General features: G+C 49.9%; 1 protein-coding gene across 4 annotated transcripts in view; it reads left to right on the top strand.

Annotated features, from left to right (window-relative positions):
* The window catches only part of PRDM11 (PR/SET domain 11), a 94,225-nt gene that overhangs the window by 52,350 nt on the left and 20,180 nt on the right, over positions 1-21,695 (top strand). For all 4 annotated transcript variants that reach the window (XM_055314940.1, XM_055314941.1, XM_055314939.1 and 1 more), the window contains exon 5: positions 18,780-18,847. In XM_055314940.1, the coding sequence (XP_055170915.1) occupies positions 18,780-18,847 (68 nt within the window). The remainder of the gene's footprint in view (positions 1-18,779; positions 18,848-21,695) is intronic.

The following is a 21,695-nucleotide window of genomic DNA, read 5'->3' as shown; positions in this document are numbered from 1 at the left end:
ATCCACAGAGTGGATTAAGGTCCCCGTCCCCAAACCTGTGGCCACCAGGGTGGAGGCTAGGGAGACCCTGACAACAAGTAGAAGAAAGACCACTCATTTCTGCTTTTCCGGTGGGCTGGTAAGGAGGGCTACTTCTGCCTGACTATAGAGAGTTAATCGTGGAACCAGGGAGACAGGCAGACAGAGGAGAGAGGCAGAGGTATTGAGAGATTTAGAAAGGGGGCCATTGAACCAAAAGAAACCACCAATGGGGCATGATGGGAGGTAACATTTGACAGGGTGACGTTGCAGAGGGAAGAGTTAAGGGTGGAATAACAGAAAGGGAATTGGTGGTTGAGAGGGTCAGTGAATAAGGGAATGTCATGGAGAGAGGGAGAATGTCCCAAGGTGTGGGTGTGGGGTTGGTGCAGTTAAATGCATGAGGGAGGGGAACGGCCACCAGGGGGTCTTTGCCCAAGGTGGCACAGATAAAACAGTGGGACAGGTTGCCCATGCTGGAAAGGCTGGCGAGGGAAGTGCCTTGTTGGATAAGTTTTATCCAGGAGAAGGGGCCCTGGTCCTGAGCTGGGTTAGCCTGTAGGTGGGTTTGGAGAAGTTGTTCCTGTTCATGTATGGTGTGAGCTTGGTTACTTATGGCGGATTGGATTTGTGGAAGTGAGACCTGCGCGTATGTTCTATAGATTGGGAGAGAGGCGGTAGGGTAGAAGGAAAAGGCCAGTGGTATAATTTTGCGGTTACCCCCCGTCGCCCAGCGGGAATCCCAAGGGTCCGAAATAGTTAGGATATACTTATCATGTTGTAGAAGCGGCATCGTAGGTCACTGGTTGCAAAGGTGCCAGTGAAAGGGTCCTGACAGAAGTGGCCAAGGTGATGAATATTACAGTAGCAATAAGAACAGCCTCCGTAGGTTTCACCCCAGTAATTGTGGCAGGTAGGATGGTCTGATCATGGGTGAAACAGATTATAGGATCAGAGCTGGATACAGGAATTGACTGGAAATGTGGGATGGAGAAATTGATGGCAACCCCAGTGGTTGACAATCAGTGGTAGAAATAAGGTGAGACCGGATTCCCTGGTCCCAGGTCTCTGTCATGTAAAACCTCCACCTAAACCCAGGGTCAGTGGTGGAGTGACTAGGAGATAGGACCAGGAGGAGGAGGATGGTGCAAAAGCTGTATTTGAGTAGGTCCCAAAGGTTGTGCCGTCCATACATCTTGTGAGGGTGCTCGCTTTAATTTAGAGATGTGTACGCACGGGTGGTATCCTATGAGTTTGGCGTCTGAGGGGGTCGTAAGGACCACCGTACAGGGACCAGTCTACTTAGGCTGTAAAGTTTCTGGGTATAGTTGTTTTAGCAAGACACTATCCCCTGGGGCCAGGGCTGGGGGAGTATCTGGTATGGATTCTTCTGGAGTAGGGATGAGTGAATCTGCATGGGCCCACAGGAGGGCTCTTAGAAGAGTTAGGTAAGAAGAGTTAGGTAAGGCAGGTAAGAATAGGAGAGGAGGAGGTGATGATGGAAGATTTTGAGTGAGCAGGAAGGGCTGCCCATAGAGAAGCTCAAAGGGACTTAGACCCGACGGCCCTCTAGGGGTAGCTCTGAGCCTTGTTAAAGCCAGCAGGAGAAGGGTTGGCCAGGACAGGCAGGTTTCAAGGGTAAGTTTGGTGAGATGTTCCTTGAGAAGGCCGTTGGCCTGCTCTACCTTACCCGAAGACTGGGGGTGATATGGGATATGGAGTTTCCAGGTAATATTAAGGCTCTCGGAGACTTGCTGGGTGATGCTGGAGATGAAAGCCGGGCCGTTGTCAGATTGTAGGGTCCGCGGGAGGCCGAATCTCGGAATGATGTGTTCGATGGGTATGGTGGCCACCACATCCACTGTCTCCCGAGCTGTGGGGACAGCCTCTATCCACCCTATAAAGGTCCTTAGTGGACCCTATAAAGGTGTCCACTAAGGTTAATAGGTAGCGAAAGGATTTATGGCGTCGCATGTGGGTAGTCAAGCTGCCAGTCCTCACCAGGTTGGTGGCCACAGAGCTGGTGAGCGTTTACAGTGGAGCAGGTTTTGCAATACTGATGTACCTCTCTGATAACCTTTCGGAGATGTGGATAGTGGAAAAGGGGTTCTAGGAACTGCTGTAAGGCCTTGGGACCAATGTGTAGGGATTGATGTATGTCTGAAATGATGATGGGAGCTAAATGGTTTGGAAGAGCGAGTTTCTTTTAATGAAGATCCAACCTTTTCCCCCGGCTATTCCTCCCATCTCTTTTAGTGTCTGAGTTTCCTAGTCTGTGTAAGAGGGGGAATGTGGTGTGTTAAGGAAGAGGGGAACTTGTGGGGGGCCTAAGTGGCTCGGAAAGTGGAGTCGGCTTTGTTGTTGCCTCAGGACACCGGGTCCTTGGAGGACTGGTGTCCGTAACAGTGGACAATGGCTACTTCAGTGGGAAGGCTGAGGGCCTTGAGTAGTTTTGAAAGGAGGGGCCCGTTGATTATGGTGGTTCCCTTGGTGGTAAGAAACCCTCAGTCTTGCCAGAGGATAGAATGTGTATGTGTGATGAGGGAGGCATATTTGGAGTCAGTGTATATGGTAACTCGTTGCCCTTTGGACAGGTGAAGAGCCCTAGTGAGAGCTCTAAGTTCTGCCTTCTGGGAGCTTGTCCCAAGGGGGAGGGAACTGCCTCTAGGATGGCGTCTAGGGTAACAACAGCTTATGCTGCATGTCTCTGGCCGATGAGAGAACTACCATCCACAAAGAGGATTCGGTCAGGATTAGGGAGGGGTTGATCGGAAACTCCTGGATGTTGAGGGGTCAGCTCTTCCAGGAGTTGAGGGCAGGAATGGGAGGGTTCTGAGTTAGTAGAGGGGGGAGGTAGGAGGGTAGCAGAATTTAGACGAGGAGAAGTTGATAGATGTCAGGATTTTTGATGAAGAGGAGGGGAGTAGAAACAGTGGGTGAGGGAGAAAGACGAATGGTGGCCTTGAGTTTGTGTAGGATATCCCGGCCGAGGAGAGGAGCTGGGCAGGAAGGAATTATAAGGAAGGAATGTGAGAAGGGGAACCCATCCAGGCTGCAAGAGAGGAGTGGGGCAGTCTGTGGAATAGAGGAGGTGCCATCAATTCCCACCACCGCTACTGGAGAGGGAAACTGGCCCCCGAGTAGGAAGGCAGAACAGAGTAGGTCGCTCCTGTGTCCAACAGGACTTACCTGCTATCTGGAGCAGGACCCTGGGCTCGGCCTGGGTCAGGGGGGGCAGGGGGGGGTGTCTGAGTCTGGGCCCCATCAGTCATCGTCCAATCCGAGTAGTTGGAAGGCTGGACTCACAGGCGCCGATGATCCCCCGAGACCCAGGCAGGCAGATTTCCAGTGGCCCATCATTCGACAGTGAGGGCACGGCCGCATTGGCTCCTGGGGATCGGGACATTGACGGGCCCAGCGTCCCTCGATGCCGCATCCAAAGCAAGCCCCAGGCGGGGTGCAGTTGGATCCCCCTTTCTGTGGGCTCCCGGAGTCCCCGGCCGCTGGGCTGCCACCAAGGCCCGGGTCTGGAGTTGGATGTTCCGCTGGAGTCTAGCCTGCCTCTGAAGTTCAGCCGCTTCCTCTCGGGTGTTAAAGACCTTAAATGCCACTTTCGCCAGGTCGGGAATGGGAGTTGGAGGACCCTCCTCGGCCGCCTTTAATTTTTTACGGATATGGGGGGAGGACCGAGAGATGAAATGGGCCACCAAGACAGCAGCCCCAGAGGCGGGGGTGGGGAGGGGGGGAGGCAGGCTCCAGCGAGTGTACTGGGTTAAGGCCTCAGTGTGCCTCTGAAGGAAAACTGCAGGGTTTTCATCTGGGTTCTGAACGACTTCCCGGAGTTTGTCATAGTTGCCGGCCCTGTTAGAGGCCACCTGAGTGCCAGCGAGGAGACTGGGCATCTTGGCCGGCCTGACAATCCCTGCCGGGCCCCCTGGAACCCGCACAGCGGCACCGGCCTAATGGCCCCGGTCGGCGTGTTCCCAGCAGCGGCCTGGATAGGGTCCCTGTCCTCAGGTGTGAGGGTGGTGGTCCCGACAACATGCCAATCATGCCAAGTGAAGTCCCATGCCTGGGCCAAATATTGGAATTCCTTGATATAGTTTCCCGGGTTAGCGGAGTACGAGCCCAGCGCTTTTCGATTTGGGAAAGACCTTGGAGTGAAAATGGGACATGAACACGTACAACGCCCTCTGCCCGGGCCACCTGTCCTAAGGGATAGAGTAGGTCAGGGGAGGAAGAGACCCTGTGGGATCTTGTGCGGGTAGAGATCGGAGGGCAAGAGGTGAAGGCAGAGGGTCGGGGATAGGTAAGGGGTTTGGGACACAGGGGGAGAGGGAGTGGGGCAGGAGGTTTCCTAGTAGGGAGGAGGAGGATAGGAATCAGGGGCTTTTTTTTTTTTTGCTTTTAAATTTTTATTTTTTTTAATTTTTTTTTATAATTTAATTTTTATTGGTGTTCAATTTACCAACATACAGAATAACACCCAGTGCTCATCCCATCAAGTGCCCCCCTCAGTGCCCGCCACCCATTCACCCCCACCCCCTGCCCTCTTCCCCCTCCACCACCCCTAGTTCATTTCCCAGAGTTAGAAGTCTTTATGTTCTGTCTCCCTTTCTGATATTTCTCACACATTTCTTCTCCCTTCCCTTATATTCCCTTTCACTATTATTCATATTCCCCAAATGAATGAGAACATACACTATTTGTCCTTCTCCGATTGACTTACTTCACTCAGCATAATACCCTCCAGTTCCATCCACGTTGAAGCAAATGGTGGTTATTTGTCGTTTCTAGTGGCTGAGGAATATTCCATTGTATACATAAACCACATCTTTATCCATTCATCCTTCGATGGACACCGAGGCTCCCTCCACAGTTTGGCTATTGTGGACATGGCTGCTAGAAACATCGGGGTGCAGGTGTCCCGGCGTTTCATTGCATCTGAATCTTTGGGGTAAATCCCTAACAGTGCAATTGCTGGGTCGTAGGGCAGGTCTATTTTTAATTCTTTGAGGAACCTCCACACAGTTTTCCAGAGTGGCTGCACCAGTTCACATTCCCACCAATAGTGCAAGAGGGTTCCCTTTTCTCCACATCCTCTCCAACATTTGTTGTTTCCTGCCTTGTTAATTTTCCGCATTCTCACTGGTGTGAGGTGGTATCTCATTGTGGTTTTGATTTGTATTTCCCTGATGGCAAGTGATGCAGAGCATTTTCTCATGTGCATGTTGGCCATGTCTGTGTCTTCCTCTGTGAGATTTCTCTTCATGTCTTTTGCCCATTTCATGATTGGATTGTTTCTTTCTTTGCTGTTGAGTTTAATAAGTTCTTTATAGATTTTGGAAACTAGCCCTTTATCTGATACGTCATTTGCAAACATCTTCTCCCATTCTGTAGGTTGTCTTTTAGTTTTGTTGACTGTATCCTTTGCTGTGCAAAAGCTTCTTATCTTGATGAAGTCCCAATAGTTCATTTTTGCTTTTGTTTCTTTTACTTTCCTGGATGTATCTTGCAAGAAGTTACTGTGGCCAAGTTCAAAAAGGGTGTTGCCTGTGTTCTCCTCTAGGATTTTGATGGAATCTTGTCTCACATTTAGATCTTTCATCCATTTTGAGTTTATCTTTGTGTATGGTGCAAGAGAGTGGTCTAGTTTCATTCTTCTGCATGTGGATGTCCAATTTTCCCAGCACCATTTATTGAAGAGACTGTCTTTCTTCCAGTGGATCGTCTTTCCTCCTTTATCGAATATTAGTTGACCATAAGGTTCAGGGTCCACTTCTGGGTTCTCTATTCTGTTCCATTGATCTATGTGTCTGTTTTTGTGCCAGTACGTCTGAAACCCTGCGCCTTTTGATGGGGTCATTAAGCCTGTTCACGTTCAGAGTTACTATTGACAGATATGAGTTTAGTGTCATCATGATATCTATTTAGTCCTTGTTTTTGTGGATCGTTCCACTGAACTTCTTCTTAAAGGGGAATTTTAAGAGTCCCCCTTAAAATTTCTTGCAGAGCTGGATTGGAGGTCACATATTCTTTCAGTTCCTGCCTGTCTTGGAAGCTCTTTATCTCTCCTTCCATTTTGAATGAGAGCCTTGCTGGATAAAGTATTCTTGGTTGCATGTTCTTCTCATTTAGGACCCTGAATACATCCTGCCAGCCCTTTCTGGCCTGCCAGGTCTCTGTGGAGAGGTCTGCTGTTACCCTAATATTCCTCCCCATGAAAGTCAGGGACTTCTTGTCTCTTGCTGCTTTAAGGATCTTCTCTTTATCTTTGGAATTTGCAAGCTTCACTATTAAATGTCGAGGTGTTGAACGGTTTTTATTGATTTTAGGGGGGGATCTCTCTATTTCCTGGATCTGAATGCCTGTTTCCCTTCCCAGATTGGGAAAGTTTTCAGCTAGGATTTGTTCAAATACATATTCTGGCCCTCTGGCCCTTTCGGCGCCCTCGGGAACCCCAATTAAACGTAGGTTTTTCTTCCTTAGGCTGTCATTTATTTCCCTTAATCTGTCTTCATGGTCCTTTAATTGTTTGTCTCTTTTTTCCTCAGTTTCCCTCTTTGCCATTAACTTGTCTTCTATGTCACTCACTCGTTCTTCCACCTCGTTAACCCTCGTCGTTAGGACTTCTAGTTTGGATTGCATCTCATTCAATTGATTTTTAATTTCTGCCTGATTGGATCTAAATTCTGCAGTCATGAAGTCTCGTGAGGCCTTAATGCTTTTTTCTAGAGCCACCAGTAGCTGTATAATGGTGCTTCTGAATTGGCTTTCTGACATTGAATTGTAATCCAGATTTTGTAACTCTGTGGGAGAGAGGGCTGTTTCTGATTCTTTCTTTTGAGGTGAGGTTTTCCTTCTAGTCATTTTGCTCCATGCAGAGTGGCCAAAAACAAGTTGTATTGGAACACGGGGGAGTATCTTCTGAATCTGTAGACTTTAAGTCCCTTGACTTCCCCTGGAACTGGTCGTCTAGCTGGTCTTCTGGGGGAGGGGCCTGCTGTGCTGATTTTCAGGTGTTAGCACTTGGGGAGCTGCTCTGCCCCTGCCTGCTGCAGGGCTCAGCGGGGGTTGTTTACCCCGTGAGGCCCCAGGAGGAACAGCCGCAGTTGCTATGGCAACTCTGGAAGCCTGGATTCAGCCTCCGCAGGAACTACGGGGCTCTCCGTCTGCAGGGCCTGGAGGCTCCGGGGCGGGGCCGCTGATCTGCTCAGCTGGGGCAGGAGCGTCCTTGCTGTCCTGGGCCCTCCCGGCCTCTGCCTGTCCCGGGGGAGGCCGGATCCTGGGCTGTGTCCCGGCGCCCTGTGCTCCGGGGCCTGCGCTGTGGGATTCGCGCTCCCGCCCCGCAGCCCCCTCCGCGGAGCCGCCGCCCGAGCCCCTCCCAGCTGCTCCGGCCCCGCCGTGCGCGCTGCAGCCCTTAGGGAGCTCGGCGCACTCTCCCGGGGCGCAGGTGTCTGTTAGTGTCCCAGGGAGCCCGAGGGCATCCCCGCCCTCCTGGGTCCTGCTCTAACTCCCTGCAAGCCCCTTTCCCCCGGGAAGGTTGGTGCAGCTCCTGCTCCTCCGGGACGGGGCTCTCCCGTCCTGGGGACACTCGCCCCGGCCTCAGCCCGGCTCCTCGCGGGGCCCCTCCCCCTCGGAGGCCTTTTGTTTCTTTATTTCTTTTTCCCTCAGTCTTCCTACCTGATAGAAGCGCGAACTCTTCTCACTGTAGCATTCCAGCTGGTCTCTCTTTAAATCTCAGGCCGAATTCGTAGATTTTCAGGATGATCTGAAGGTTATCTAGGTAATTTGGTGGGGACAGGTGACTGGGGACCCTGCTCTTCCGCCATCTTGCCCCTCCTCGAATCAGGGGCTTTTGTTTTGGGGGCAGAAGGAGGCGCCAGAAGGACGTGAGCAGTCCCGTGAGCAGTCCCGAACTTTGGGAGCAGAGGGAGGGGCGAGAGCGGCGGTCCCAGAAAGCCTGCACGTGTGGGACCCCGGTCCACTTGCCCTGGCGTCTACAGGGATTGTCTAGGTCCGTGAGAATTTGGTAAGAGGGCGTTTTCTGAGATCCTGTGAGAACCCCAGAGTTTCGAAATTGGCGAGTAGACAACCCAGCGGAGTTTTGGGGTCAAATTTGGATTGGGCAGTTCCCATGATTCCCGCCAGGTAACCCAGAGACTGAAAACAGGCGTCCCCGTTTGCAGCTCAGGGTCACGGACAGAAACGGAGGTCACCGTGAGGATGAGGACGTCTCCTGATCCCCAGGGACCGGCGGAGAGCCACCTGGTGGCTCAGTGGAGGTGCCCTCGCGCGGCCGGCCGTGGCTTCAGGCAGGACCACCCGGACGAGGCACGGAATCGGGAACTTACCCGCCGTTTCCAGCGGCTGGGTTCGGTTAAGGTCCTGGTGTGAGACGAGAGAGGCTCCCCACCAGAGAGAGGCTCCCCACCAGCGTGCGGCCTCGATCTCCTCCCGGGTTCCAGCACCAAACATCAGGTTGAATCCGATCGGAAGTGAAAGGAAATAGAGAGGCCAGGCCAAAGTTGGTCGGAAAAGGCTTTTCCTGGGAAGCGCCCTGGGGTGAGGTTCTGCGGCCCACAGGGGAGGGAGAGGGCGGGGAAGTTGGGCGCAGGGGAGTGCAAGCGGGATTTTAAGGGGGAAGGGTTTGGGTGTCTGTACGGGGTGGTAGGTATTAGGGCATATTCCCGGGCGATGATAGGTATTAGGGCATATTCCCGGTGAAATCGGGATGGGCAGATAACTGCTTATGCCCTTCTATGGGGTCTGGGTCCCATTTGCACTCCAAGATCTTTACCGAATTGAACAGTGGCTGGGCTCGTACTCTGCTAACCCGGGAAACTATATCAAGGAATTCCAATATTTGGCCCAGGCATGGGACTTCACTTGGCATGATTGGCATGTTGTCGGGACCACCACCCTCACACCTGAGGACAGGGACCCTCTCCAGGCCGCTGCCTGGGAACCAGGGCCATTTGACCGTTGCCGCTGTGCCAGTTGGTGCTGGGGCAGTTCCTACCGGGGGTCCCTGAAGGGCTTATCGGACTGGGTAAGGTGCGGTTCAGTTTCCTGCATAGGTCCTGTCTCCCCCTGATGACATGTCCTCGGGCGGTCTGCTGGTGATGGGAAAGTTCTGAAGTGGGGGCCACAGGTTGGGGGGTCCGCCGCCATTCTTTTGGTGCCTCCTAATCCCCCTCCATCCCCCTCGATCCCGCCAGCCCAGCACTACCTAGGGGTGGAATTGCTGGGCCACTTTATAGTCTCTGTTTAATCATCTGAGGAACTGCCAGACTGTTCCAGAGCAGCTGGACCATTTTGCATCCCCACCAGCAGTCTGTGAGGGCAGATTCCTCCCATCCCTGCCCCATCCCTGCCGACACTTGCTGTTAGCTGACTTTTTGATTCTAGCCATCCTCATGGGTGTGAAGCGCTGTCTCAGTGTGGAGCTTTGCTTTGCTCTCTGCCTTTTTTCTGACTCTCTTGTTCATTTCTCTGGTTACTGGGGACGAGCCACCCATGACAGACATGCGCTGCTTGTGCTCTGGACAACTCCATGGGTGCTTTTCACGTCAGCCCTGTCAACTGCTTCCCTGTTAACCTGGAAGACCCTTCACATCTGCAGCGTATTTAAAGTTTGTTTCTATTTACTTTCCCTCTGGCCAGCGGCCCATTCTAACATCAGTGCTACTCCAGTGCTCTTGCCTAAGGGCTCAACCCACTAGTTTCACCAATAACCACATTTTTTGAGGTTGAATGTGTTCAGAGTAGGGTGTAGTAGTTGGCCATGAGATTGGTAACAAGGCCAGGGGGGCACTCTTAAGGCCAAGCAGGGGGACTTGAGTGGGGGGAAGAGCTGTCTGAATCAATTACGGGGCTCTGGACTCCCATTCCTACCACTTGAGAGACGTGCGTCTTGGGGTTAGGTGCTTATTCTGTTGGAGCACTCATTCCCTTATGAGTTGTGAGTATTGATGCTTGTTGTGTGCAGGTGCATAACAGGTGATGAACAGATCACAGACCTCTTTATTATCTCCAGTTAGCATCACATGGGCGTGGTGAGTGATACTACAGTGTGTAAAACCTGGATGAAGAATTGAGGATTATATGTAAATCTGCCTCTTTTACTGGGTCTCCAGGCCTCTTTTGAAATTTAATAAAAGAGAGTTTTAGAGCAATAAAAGGAGGCACTAATTCCATTATTAATCTGGTTCTTAAGCAGCCGGAGTCTCCTAGGAAGTTATACTCATATACCAATATTCCCAAAATGCTGTGCACATTTTAAGGGACCTCCCCTTCGCCTTGCCAAAGTCCAGCTGTGGACACCAGATTAGGCGACCAGGGCCTAAGTAGTCTCAGAGGTCCCCCTTCCAGCTCAAGTGTTTGGTTCAAGCTCAGGTTTAGGCTGGCCTCCTTTTTGCTCTGCCATTTCAGTTTGCTAGGCTGGGACGTGGCTGGAGAACCGAGGCCATGCTGTCTGCCTCCTGGGGTTCTGGGAGGAGCATCTGAGATGTGCAGAAGTGCTTTGTCAACTGTGAGTAGCTTCATAAATCATTTTTGTAACTGCTTTGCTCAAAGAAGAGGTGCAGGGCTGAAAATCAGAATGCTTGATGGATTCCACGGGTTCCTGGAAAGTTGCAAGCAAATCAGGTTTTTGAAAATCTAATCTCTGCAGCATCCGGTGATGGCACCAATTCAGAGGAGCCCAACAGCGAACCCTTGGTGGCAGCTGACTTTGTGCCACCAAGAGGGATGTTCCTCTGTATTAAAATGCAGATCTTCACATAGTAAATCTGCTCAAGCCAGCAGCAGAACTGGAGGTTCAGAGGTCCCCCCGGGACATTCCTGGTTGATTCTGATGAGGTCATTAGGGGAAGCTTGGGGGTAACATCCATCTCTCTCCAGAGTGCCTAAGAGGCGGGCTGTACCAGCCGAGATCAGAGTCTGAACAAACTCTGGCTTCACCGCACATTTCTTTGGTGGCAAATTACCTCGTTGCCCTGAGCCTGTTTTCTTATCTGCAAAATGGGGATGATGATGGCAGCTACTTCACAGTTAAGAGAATCCAAGAAATGGTGTGTCAGAGTCCATGGCACAGTGAAATTGCTTTTTTGCTTTTGTTTTTAAACTATTTCTTTTTTTTAAGAAAATATTTTATTTATTTGTTCATGAGAGACACACACAGAGAGAGAGGCAGACACACAGGCAAGAGGAGAAGCAGGCTCCATGCAGGGAGCCCGATGTGGGACTTGATCCCAGGACCCTGGGATCACAACCTGAGCCCAAGGCAGACAGTCAGCTGCTGAGCCACCAAGGCATCCCTCTTTCTTTCTTTCTTTCTTTCTTTCTTTCTTTCTTTCTTTCTTTCTTTCTTTCTTTCTTTTCTTTCTTTCTTGTTTTATTTATTTATTTGATAGAGAGAACGTGTGCATGCATGTTGGGGGTGGGAGGCAGAGGGCAAGGGAGAGAGAGCATCTTAAGGAGGCTCCCTGCTGAGCACAGAGCTGATTCAGGGTTTGATCCCATGGGGCTGTATCCCACCGACCTGAGCCAAACTCAAGAGCCAGGTGCTTACCTGACTGAGCCACCTGGGCACCCCTGAAATTGCTTTTTGAATGGGAGCCACCAGTGTTTCATTCCCGATGTCTTTGTTAATCATTACCACAGTCAGAAATAGCACTCCCATCCACAAGGGCCATGCTTGCCCCCGGGGCCTAAAGTCAGGTTTTATATTATTTTCTGAGGATCTGTCCACATAGAATCATAGGATCTGAGCTTTAGACAGAATTTTAGAGGTCATAGAGGACAGATTTCCATTGTGTGGGGAAATCCTTCCTTCAGCCTCCCTGATGGAGGGTCATCCAGGTACTGCTTAAATTCTCCCTGTAACAAGAAGCTTACCACCTCACGAGAATACTCACCCTGCTATAGGATGGTTCTGCTTGTACCAGGTCAGGCCTGTGCCCTGTAAGTTTTCCTGGCTCTGCTCCTCCCACAGGGTGGGCCTCCCCACATCTGATGATGGCTCTACTTTCTCTGGCCTCCTTTTCCAGATTCAGGGGCCCTCTTCCCACGCTGGTTGCCCTTCTCTGGTCAGGCCCAGACTCTCAAGGTCCTTTTCACATCACAGTGTTCAGAGCCCAGGCAGGTGTTAGGGAAGTGCTGGGTTTGGAGGGGCCACAAGGAGGTGACCTTGCAAGACAAGGCAGGGGAGACACTGGGAGGCCAGCCTCCTAGGGGCTTCGTCTGGAGCATCAGGCCCTGGCTGGCCATTCCTGGACCACTGTAGTCGCAGGGCTGGAGGCCTACAGCCTGCTCTCTACCCAGGGCGGTCTGGGCTTTGCAGTGACACATGACATGGTCTGCAAGTCCTATGTGATTCTGCCCGCTCCTGCTCCTTCCAGCTAGAACACCCTCCCCTTCCTTTTCTCCAAGACCTCAGCTCAGATTCTATGTTTCCTAGGAGGGTCCTCAGCTGACTCCCAGATGCAGGCTCTGGCTCGGAGTTCCCCTTTATACAGGTTTACCTGCCACAGTGCCACAGTGCAGTGGCCTCTCTTCTGTGTCTCCCTGGACTGTGAGTTTTGTGAGAGCAAAGACATTGTCTCCCCAGATCATTTTATCCACAGAGCCTGACATTGTAGCTACTTCCTCAGTGATATTTGGTGAATGAATGTATAATCGAATGCTTGGTTGGAGAAAATCCTGATTGGTGGGAAAAATAAGGCCAGAAGCATCTGTCAGTAAACCTCCAGATCTGAAGCCAGCATCAGAGGCCCTAGGCGGTTGGTCCCCTTGTCCCCCACTGCTTCCCCCAGGGCTTCTCTGCCCAGGTGAAGCTGTAAAAAGGCAGATCACAACAACCCAGTGTTCACCCCAAGACCTCCCACTGCCCAGAATTAATAACTAACAATTGGTCTCTTCATTAAGAGATCAAAGATTGTGATTACAGTCATGATTGAAATGCTAGTAATGACTGTTTATTGAGTGCCTCCCACATGAGTCATTATGGCAAGGTTGGTTTTTATCCCATTTTACTGATGCAAAAGCTGAGACAAGTCCAGTGGAGTTGCCTGCCCAAGACCACTCACTTATCAATGGTGAAGCGGATTCTTCCGGCTTTGTGGTCCTTAATACCCACAGGGTGCTCCTGTTACTGGCTGTGGGGCCTAAGAGATGCTTTTCTTTTTCCCCAGGAGAGAGAGGACTAATCAGAAAATGATAGTGTAGGGGGGTTAATATGATGATAAAATACAGGGTTCTATGAAATTCCAAGGGAAGGTCCCTGAGGACTGGGGCACCATCCAGGGAGACCGTTGGGGTTTGGATGGGTGATGAGGGGGAGTGCAGAGCCTGAGCCGCATGTCTTCTCTTTTTGTCTATCTGAGAATTTTAAACCACAAAGGCAGTGTAGCTTAATAGACAGACAAAGCAAAAGCCTTGTCCTTTCTTCTTTTGCTTTCCTCTAGAGGTAACTGGAGTTGAGTGCTCAAAATGTGTTTTCCAGACTTTCTGTGCACACACAAACGCATGCTAGTAACGTGGTAACGCCTGTGGTGGGGGGATGTGTGCCCATTTCCATGGTGTAAGTGCTCCCACCGTGGCTGATTTCAAGGTACCAGCGTGAGGTGGGAGAGATAGGCAGTAGCAACTATACTATGGCATTTCTACTGTACAGATACATTAAATGCCCATTTCCCTCAAGAACACAGATGATATAAAATAATAAGGAAGTGGTAAGCTTTGAGTATTTATTACCTTCAAAGTATTATTTCTTGAATTGTAAGTTTATATAATTTAATTTCTTTTTTTAAAGATTTTATTTATTTATTTGAGAGAGACTGAGAGAGAATGAGAGAGTAAGCACAAGCAGTATGGAGGGACAGAGAGAGAAGCAGAGTCTCTGCTGAGCAGGGAGCCTGATGCGAGTCTCAATCCCAGGACCCCGGGATCTTGACCTGAGCTGAAGGCAGACACTTACCTGACTAAACCACTCAGGTGCCCCTATAATTTTATTTCTAGTAACAGCTGTATTTAACAACTGGTTCATGGATTTCTGGAAGATTCAGCTCTCGTTAGCCAGTACAAGCCAGCTCCAGCACAGTTCTCATTACCTTTCAACTAAAATATTAACATTATATAACTTTTCCTTAATTCATTTTTTATTTAAAAGGCCCTTCATCCAATCATTCACTCATTCAACCAGTGGTCAATTGCCAAACTGCCAAATAAATACCATCAATATCAAAATTGCACCGTGCAGTTAGGTCTCTAAAAGGAAGTGACAGATGATGTCATAGAGATAGTGCTGTGGAGGGCCATGTGTAGGAGGTCAGGAAGTGACACGGGGAGAGCCTACCTTAGGTTCAGGTCAGGAAAAGCTTCTTCTGAGGAGGTGACAGAAACTGAGACCCAAAAGATAAGAAGGGACCAGTCACGAAAAAATCAGTGGGAAAACCGTACAAAGGATCTGTTCACTGGGATGCTGTATCTATGAATTTTGCAAACATGCAAAACTGTCATACATTGTTTCTAGAAAACTCTTTGTGTAGTAAAAATGAGAAGGCTCCCTACCAGCTTCAAGACGGTGGTTAGCCTTGGAGAAGGGTGAAGTTGGAGGCAGAGAAGGTCTTCAGCTATATCAAGGTGTTTTCTAGAAGCAAGCATGGTGGGGGACACGTGGCCGGAGGTAATTTTTGTTGGTTCTAGCTAATGAGTACATGATTGTCAGTCACATTATTCATCATTTCTGGATGCGTGAAAAATTTCAGGACTATTAAGTTTTTAAGAGTGGGGCAAAAGGGTAGGAGGCTGTGAACCCTACCAGTGTAAAGACTCACTGTCAGGTCCTTGTGGCTGCAGCACATGAAGGGGAAGAGGAGGTTCAAGGTGGGAAGGGAGGCAGGCGTGGGCCTTTGAAGGCTGTGACCACGAGTGCAGACTTTATTGTAAGTGCTGCTGCTGATCCTTGGTGAGTGACCTGAGGTGCTTTACATGGAAAAAGATGACAGTGGCTGCTCTGAGGAAAACTGGTGGAGACTCAAGAGTGCCATCAGGGGGCAGCCCGGGTGGCTCAAAGGTTTAACGCCACCTTCAGCCCAGGGTGCGATCCTGGGGTCCCACATCAGGCTCCCTGAATGGAGCCTGCTTCTCCCTTTGCCTGTGTCTCTCTCTCTCTCTCTCTCTCTCTGTGCGTGTGTGTGTGTGTCTCATGAATAAATAAATAAAATCTTAAAAAAAAAAGCACCATCAGGGAGGGGAGTTAGGGTCTCCTGTAGTTGTCTGGAAGAGAGCTAACGGCTCAGACCAGCATGGAAGCAGAGGACGAAGTCGAACGAGAGGAGCAGTTTTGACATCTGATGGCAGGACTTGTTGAGAGATTGGATGGGGAGGTGTTGAGAGAGCATGGGATGAAGAATGACTTTCTTTTTGTTGTTGTTGTTGTTGTTGTTGTTTTTGTTTTGTTTTTAAACAGGCTTTTCAGGATATAATTCATGTACCATACAGTTCACCCATGTGAAGTATACCATTCACACTGGTTTTTGGTTGTAGGGATGGATTTCTTTTTGAAACCTGAGTGGATGGTGGTTTCAGATCCTGCAAAGAGGAAAGTAGGAGAGGAACGGGCTTGGGGGTGGGACCTGGAGGGAGGGTACTTTGGGGGAGGTGAGTTTGAGGTGCTCATGAGACACCCAGGGAAGGGAAGTCTTGTGGGAAGTCAGATGTTCACACCTGGGGCTTGAGGTGAAAATTGTGAGTAATGAATAAGTTGAGAGTCTGGAGATGTGAATATCCAGAGAAAGAGAATAGGTAGAGAAGGTGTGTGGAGGGGGCAGGGGAGCTTCTAGTTCAGATGCATTGAAAGTTCATGCTTTGTTCTACCCCCCACCCTTTTCCCCCACAATGTTACAGTGAGAGTGAGAAAAAAAAAAGAGCCTTCCTCGACCCCCAAGACCAAAACTCCAAAACAAATGAAGACAATGTTCAAAATATGGCCTCTGAATATCACTGACAAATGAATTCCCCCAAAATGAAAATTATATTCTGAAAATGAATTTAAAATAACTCTTTAGGATTCCTATCAGGAATAGGTTTAACTGTGAATAACTGAGATTCTAAATAACAGTGGCTCAAGCTAAATAGGACTTAAGTTTTCTATTATGAATACATTCTAGGACTGATGTGGTGGCTCTGCCTTCAGGGAACCAAGTTTGACCCCAGCTCATCACTATCTCAGTGCTTGGGTAATCCTCATGTTTTAAGTTGGTTGCTAGAACTCCAGCCATTACATCTGCATTCCAGGCAGTAGCATGATGGAAAGGCTGTATTGGCTGTCTTTTGAGGAAATTTTCAATAAATTGACACATGACACTTGCACCTACATCCATTTGGCCATAACTTAGCTAGCAAAGAAGCCAGGAAATGTATTCTGATTTTTTTTTTATTTTAAAGTTTATTTAGTAATCTCTCGACCCATCGTGGGGCTCGAACCCATGACCCTGAGATCAAGAGTCACACGTTCTCCTGACTGAGCCAGGCTGGTGCCCCAAAATGTATTCTATTATTACAGGTAGCCAGGTGCCCAGTTATAATCTAGGGGTTCTGTTACTATGGATGAAGGACATAGTAGATAATGAGGGATAATTAGCAGTCTTAGTCTTAGGATCCTTGAAGAAATAAAGGAAGGATAACGTGCATTAAAAAAGAACAAAACAGTGGAATTTAAAATCTCTGCTCTTTGAAAGATATCATTAAGAGGATGAATAAAAAAGCCTTGGATGAGGAGAAAACATTTGTATATCATACATCTGATGATGGGCTGGATCCAAAATATATTTTTTAAAAACTCTCAAAACTCAGTAATAAGGAAAAGACAACCAATTTTAAAAATGAGCAAAGATTCAAATCAACTCTTCACCAGAGAAGATAGGCCACTGACAAGTAACTGCCCAAGAAGATGCTCGACATTAGTCACCAGAGAAATAAAGTTAAAGCCACATGAGATACTGCTTCATGACTATCAAAATGGCTAAATGCAAAAGACTGTCCATACCAAGTATTGGCAAGGATATGGACCAGCCGGTGGGTCCATAGGCTGTTGTTCGGGGAATGTAAAATGTTGCAACCACTTCGGAAAACAGTTTAGCAGTTTCTTAAAAATTATACATAATCCTACGGTGTGACCCAGCCATTCCACTACTAGGTATTTGCTTACAAGAGATATGTGTGTCTACAGAAAGACTTGTAACTGGATTCTCTTAGCGGATTTACTTGTAATTGCTAGAAACTAGACAGGACCCAAATATCCATCAATAAGTAGATAAAAAAGCAAATTGTGGCCCATGCACACCATGGAATACTGTACAAAGGAGTGAACTCTGATACTCACATCAGTGTGGACAGATCTCAGGATAATTGTGCTGAGCGCATGACTTCTATTTGATTTCATTTATATAAAATCCTAGAAAATGCAGAGTACTCTATAGTGACAAGTAGCAGCTCACTGGTTGCCTGTGGACTGGGGATGGGAGGTATGGAAAGAGACAGGTGTGGAGCGATTCTGGGGCACAAGGAAGCTTGGGGGTGATGGATATGTTTGTTTTCTTGATTGTGGCTACAGGTGTATTCAGTTGTCAGAATTTATCGGATGGCACATAATATTCCCATTATAGGTCAATAAAGCGGCTAGGAAAGGGAAAAGAAGGAAGGTGACATTGGGAATCAGAGAGTTCGAATGAAGAAAATATGGATATTAAGATTCTGGGAATAAGTATTCATTGCATTAAAAGTGCTCATTTAAAAAGGAAGGAAAAAGAAAGAAAGAATGTTAATATGTGGATAAATTTTCAACTGGACACAGCCAAAGAGAGAGTTAGTGAATCGGAAGAGAGTTCTGAGGAATATTCCCAGAGCACTGCCCAGAAAGAGAGAGAGAAAACAGAGAAAGGTAGGGGATAGACCTGGGGGATAGTCTCCAAATATGTTTAATAGAAATTCTACATGAAGAGACTGGAGAAAATGACTGAGATGCTGTACTCACAAACATCAGAGTTTTTCAGAATATTCCAGAATTGAAGAAGAGCTGGTCTTCTTCAAGTAATATGAATATTACTTAGTCTTCACCAAGTAATATGCTTGTAATGAGAATTTTAAGGAAGTCAGTCCTCCACTTTGGAACCACAGAGGGAAACTGCAGAAAATTCAAAATGAAGGGAAAGTCTTAAATCTTACCCTCACCAGCCTATCTGCAAAAGAACAACAGTAGGTTGCTGAACGGCCTATGGCAACCTTTTGGGCAATCTTCCACGGGCTGAAAGAAAATTAAACAGTCTGCCAAGAACTCCATACCCAGCTGAACTCTGATTCAAGAGTGATGAGGAAATCAGGACATTTTATAGATGAGAAGAGCCTAGGCCAGCCCTGCAGCCCTGGGCCATTTCAAGGTTGGGGAGAAGAGGAACCCTCTCACCTCTGCTCGATCATCCACTTCTGGCCTGTTTTTCAGTCTCTGCAGGGCTACTAGCAATGCTGCTCATCAGCCATGTTGCTGGGTCTTCCATTAGGACAGGAGAGGGGTTGGGATTCCTGGCCCTAGCTCAGTTTTCAGGCCTGTAGCATTAGGGGCATGGTAGCAGGAAGGCAAGAGGAAGGGAGGTGAGGTAGCAGAGGTGCCAGACCGCTCACCCTGGCTTGGGGAGGAGCCCAGGGACACGAGAACCTCCCTGGGGTGGCCCCTTCTAGACTCTCTCTCTGTCTTCCAGATTGTGGACAAGAATAACCGCTACAAGTCCATAGATGGGTCAGATGAGACTAAAGCCAACTGGATGAGGTGAGTCTTGCTTTCTGCTGATTTCCCGGGAGCCTTGCCCAAACTCTGGAAAGGAAGCCAAGGGAGCGTGCTAGGGCCTATGGAGTCTCCAGTGGTGGAGGCCTCTAGGGGCCCCAGGACTGCTGTTTGCAGGGTTTAGGATGTGTATAGCTCCGGGGGATCCTCTTGCTTCCCCAGCCTTCCATGAGGGGGCTCAGGAGGAGGCTTGTGGGTTACTGAGGGACGTGTAAAGTCTGCACATGCATCCCTGTGTCTGGAGTTCCCAGGGTCCCCAGCTCTGGGGGTGTCTCTCCCCTCCAAGGACTATGACCCCTCTTACAGTACAGGCTCCTGCTGTAGGGGAGCAGGACACCTTCCAGTGCAGCTGCCAGCAGTTGTTTACATGGCCCCCGTGGAAAAGGAGGCTTCTGGCACAGTCCCTCGCTCAGTCTTTGATGGTACTTGCTGCCCAGGCTTGAGTACTTTCAAGAGTGGTTTTGCTGTGGTGCAGCATTTGGGACAGAAGTTTGCACCAGAAGGATCCTTCCTGGCCAGCCAGAGGGAGCGGGAGACTGGCCCAGGGTTGCCCGGGGGTGGCTGGTCTGAGCCAGAAACAGAGGACCTGGCCCACAGCAGCCCTCCTGTGAGTTCTGAGCTACAGGCCTGCGCAGGGGGCCGGGGCCCTGCCCAGAGGGGTCAGGCTTGCACCAGTGCCTACTTGGAGCCCCTGTCTGGGCCCCAGGAGCCATGGCCGGGGGTTTGGATCTGGGTTGGGTGGGAAGGGAGGCCTTGGATGGCCGGGCCCAGGGACACTGTGGATCGGGCCCTCTGTCAGGCGTTGGTACAGTCCTGTGACCCATGGCTGCTGGGGGATACAGGAGAGGTTGTGCTGGGAGGGAGGGCGGTCAGGAACTTCCTCAGAGGGGGTTTGCTGTATTTAAACTCTGACACCTTCCAGGCCAAACAAGGAGAAGTTGGTTTGAGGTGGGGAGGCTGTGACGAGGTCTGCTTTCTCCTTCCTCTTGCTGCCCACCTGTGCTCCCTCCTGAGAGCTGTGGAGGGGGTGGGGGCGAGAGGGGCTGCGGTTTACACTCTTCAGAGGGCCCTAGGGTTTGTCCTCTTATTTGTCGGAGCCGCTGTTCTCACTGCCACTTAAGAGGAGCAGAAGCAGAGGTGCCCAGGGACGGGTGGGCCCCTGCCTTGTGGTGTAGGGATAGCACTCCCTCCCTCCAGCCCCATTTCCCATCATCCTGTCGGCCAGTGCCCTGCAAAAGGGGCTCTGAGAAGGCCATGGACATGCTCCTAACTGCCTTCTTCTCCCCAAACGCTGGGTGCTGGTCATCTCGGCACCTGCAATTCCCTGCTCGTTTGCAGAGCCGACCGTGTAACTGGGCTCCCTCGATGGACTGACCCTCCCGGTCCTCCCAGGACTCACCCCTTCCACCGTGGAAGCTGACTTTTCTGCTATGATTCTTGAATGAAGGCACGATGTGCTGTGAAGGGCCCAGATGCCAGAGGAGGGGGCCTTTGAGCTGGGCCCTCCAGAGGGCCAGGATTACATTTGAGGCACTGTGGCCAGAGACACAGAAGTGGGGACCAGACCCCCAGGCCTGGGCTTCTGTTCCCTGTTGCTCCCACCTGGCTCTAGGGGAGCAAAGGAGAGAGTGTCTCAGCACAGTCTGGCATCGGGGCCTTTCTGCACCGTTGCTTTGGAGGCTCTGGAAGCTTTACCGGCAGAGATGATTCTTCCATCCTTCCACCCATCTCTGATCTTGCACCATGGGGACAAGGCTTTACCACAACCCCAAAGAAAGACATCATCTGTACTAACTGAGCAATCACCTGACACCCCAGAGATTCTGACCTGTCGGGCTGAGGATGAGCTCATGCTATGGGTATTTCTAAAGCTCTCCATAGTGATTCTGATGGCTCGTGTTAAGAACCCCTACTGTATACTGACCTTCATGCTACGGTGCTAAAACTGAGGCTCAGAGCAGGGCAAGATCTTACTCAAGATCGTGCCATCAGGGACAGAGCCAGGACATGAACCCATCTCTGGACTCCTGGGCCAGTGTCCTTTCTGCTTGTCGGCCTGCACAAGGGCCCAGGCAAAAGCATGGCCTCCTGGGCTTTGATGTGGGGTGGGTTCTGCTACTACTACCTTGCTGGGATGGGGTCTGTCCCCATCCCATTCCATCCTATCTGCCAAACCCGATCTGATGCAAGATGGTGCCAGGGTAATCCCAGCTGGTGGGGCCCCCTCTCATTATGCGCTCAACCAGTAGGTTGGGGTTGGGTGTGTGGCTTGTTGCCATGGGGATGTCCCACTGGTGGTAGTTGGAGGGGAAAGTTAGTGCATCCTGGCAACCTGCCTTCCCCTTTCATGTGTAGCTTCCTTTTGTAATACCTCACCCCGGTGTGCACATAACCTTCACTTGTACAACTTAGGGTCTTGTGCATGATTGAATGGAGTTGGCTAGTTTTTTCAAACAATTAAGTGGTGGGTGGGGAAGAGAATGTGCATCAACGTAATGAGTGTTGACTGTATGGCCTCCCTCTGCCAGGTGCTCTGCATTCATGAAATCGGTGGTCTGAAACCAGGGACTGTTTGGCTTTGAGGCATGTTGAGTTGTCACAGGTCTGCGGGTGAATGCTACCGGTTTTTACCGGGCAGAAGCCGAGGATGCTGAGAAATACCCTACATGGCCCAGGATGCCCCTTCCCTCTCACAAAGAAGTTTCTAGCCCCAAATGCCAATCGTGGTGAGATTAAAAAACTCCACGAATTCCTCCTGGCAGCCCTGGGAGGTGGCTCTAGAAAGACCACCCTCATTGTATAGTGGGGGAGGCGGGTTTGTGCAGGACACTCA

Source organism: Nyctereutes procyonoides, unplaced genomic scaffold, assembly GCF_905146905.1.
Source record: "Nyctereutes procyonoides isolate TBG_1078 unplaced genomic scaffold, NYPRO_anot_genome, whole genome shotgun sequence".
In the NCBI taxonomy this organism is placed as follows: Eukaryota; Metazoa; Chordata; class Mammalia; order Carnivora; family Canidae; genus Nyctereutes; species Nyctereutes procyonoides.
Note: the sequence above shows the minus strand (reverse complement) of the source record. Positions and strands in the feature narration are given on the sequence as shown.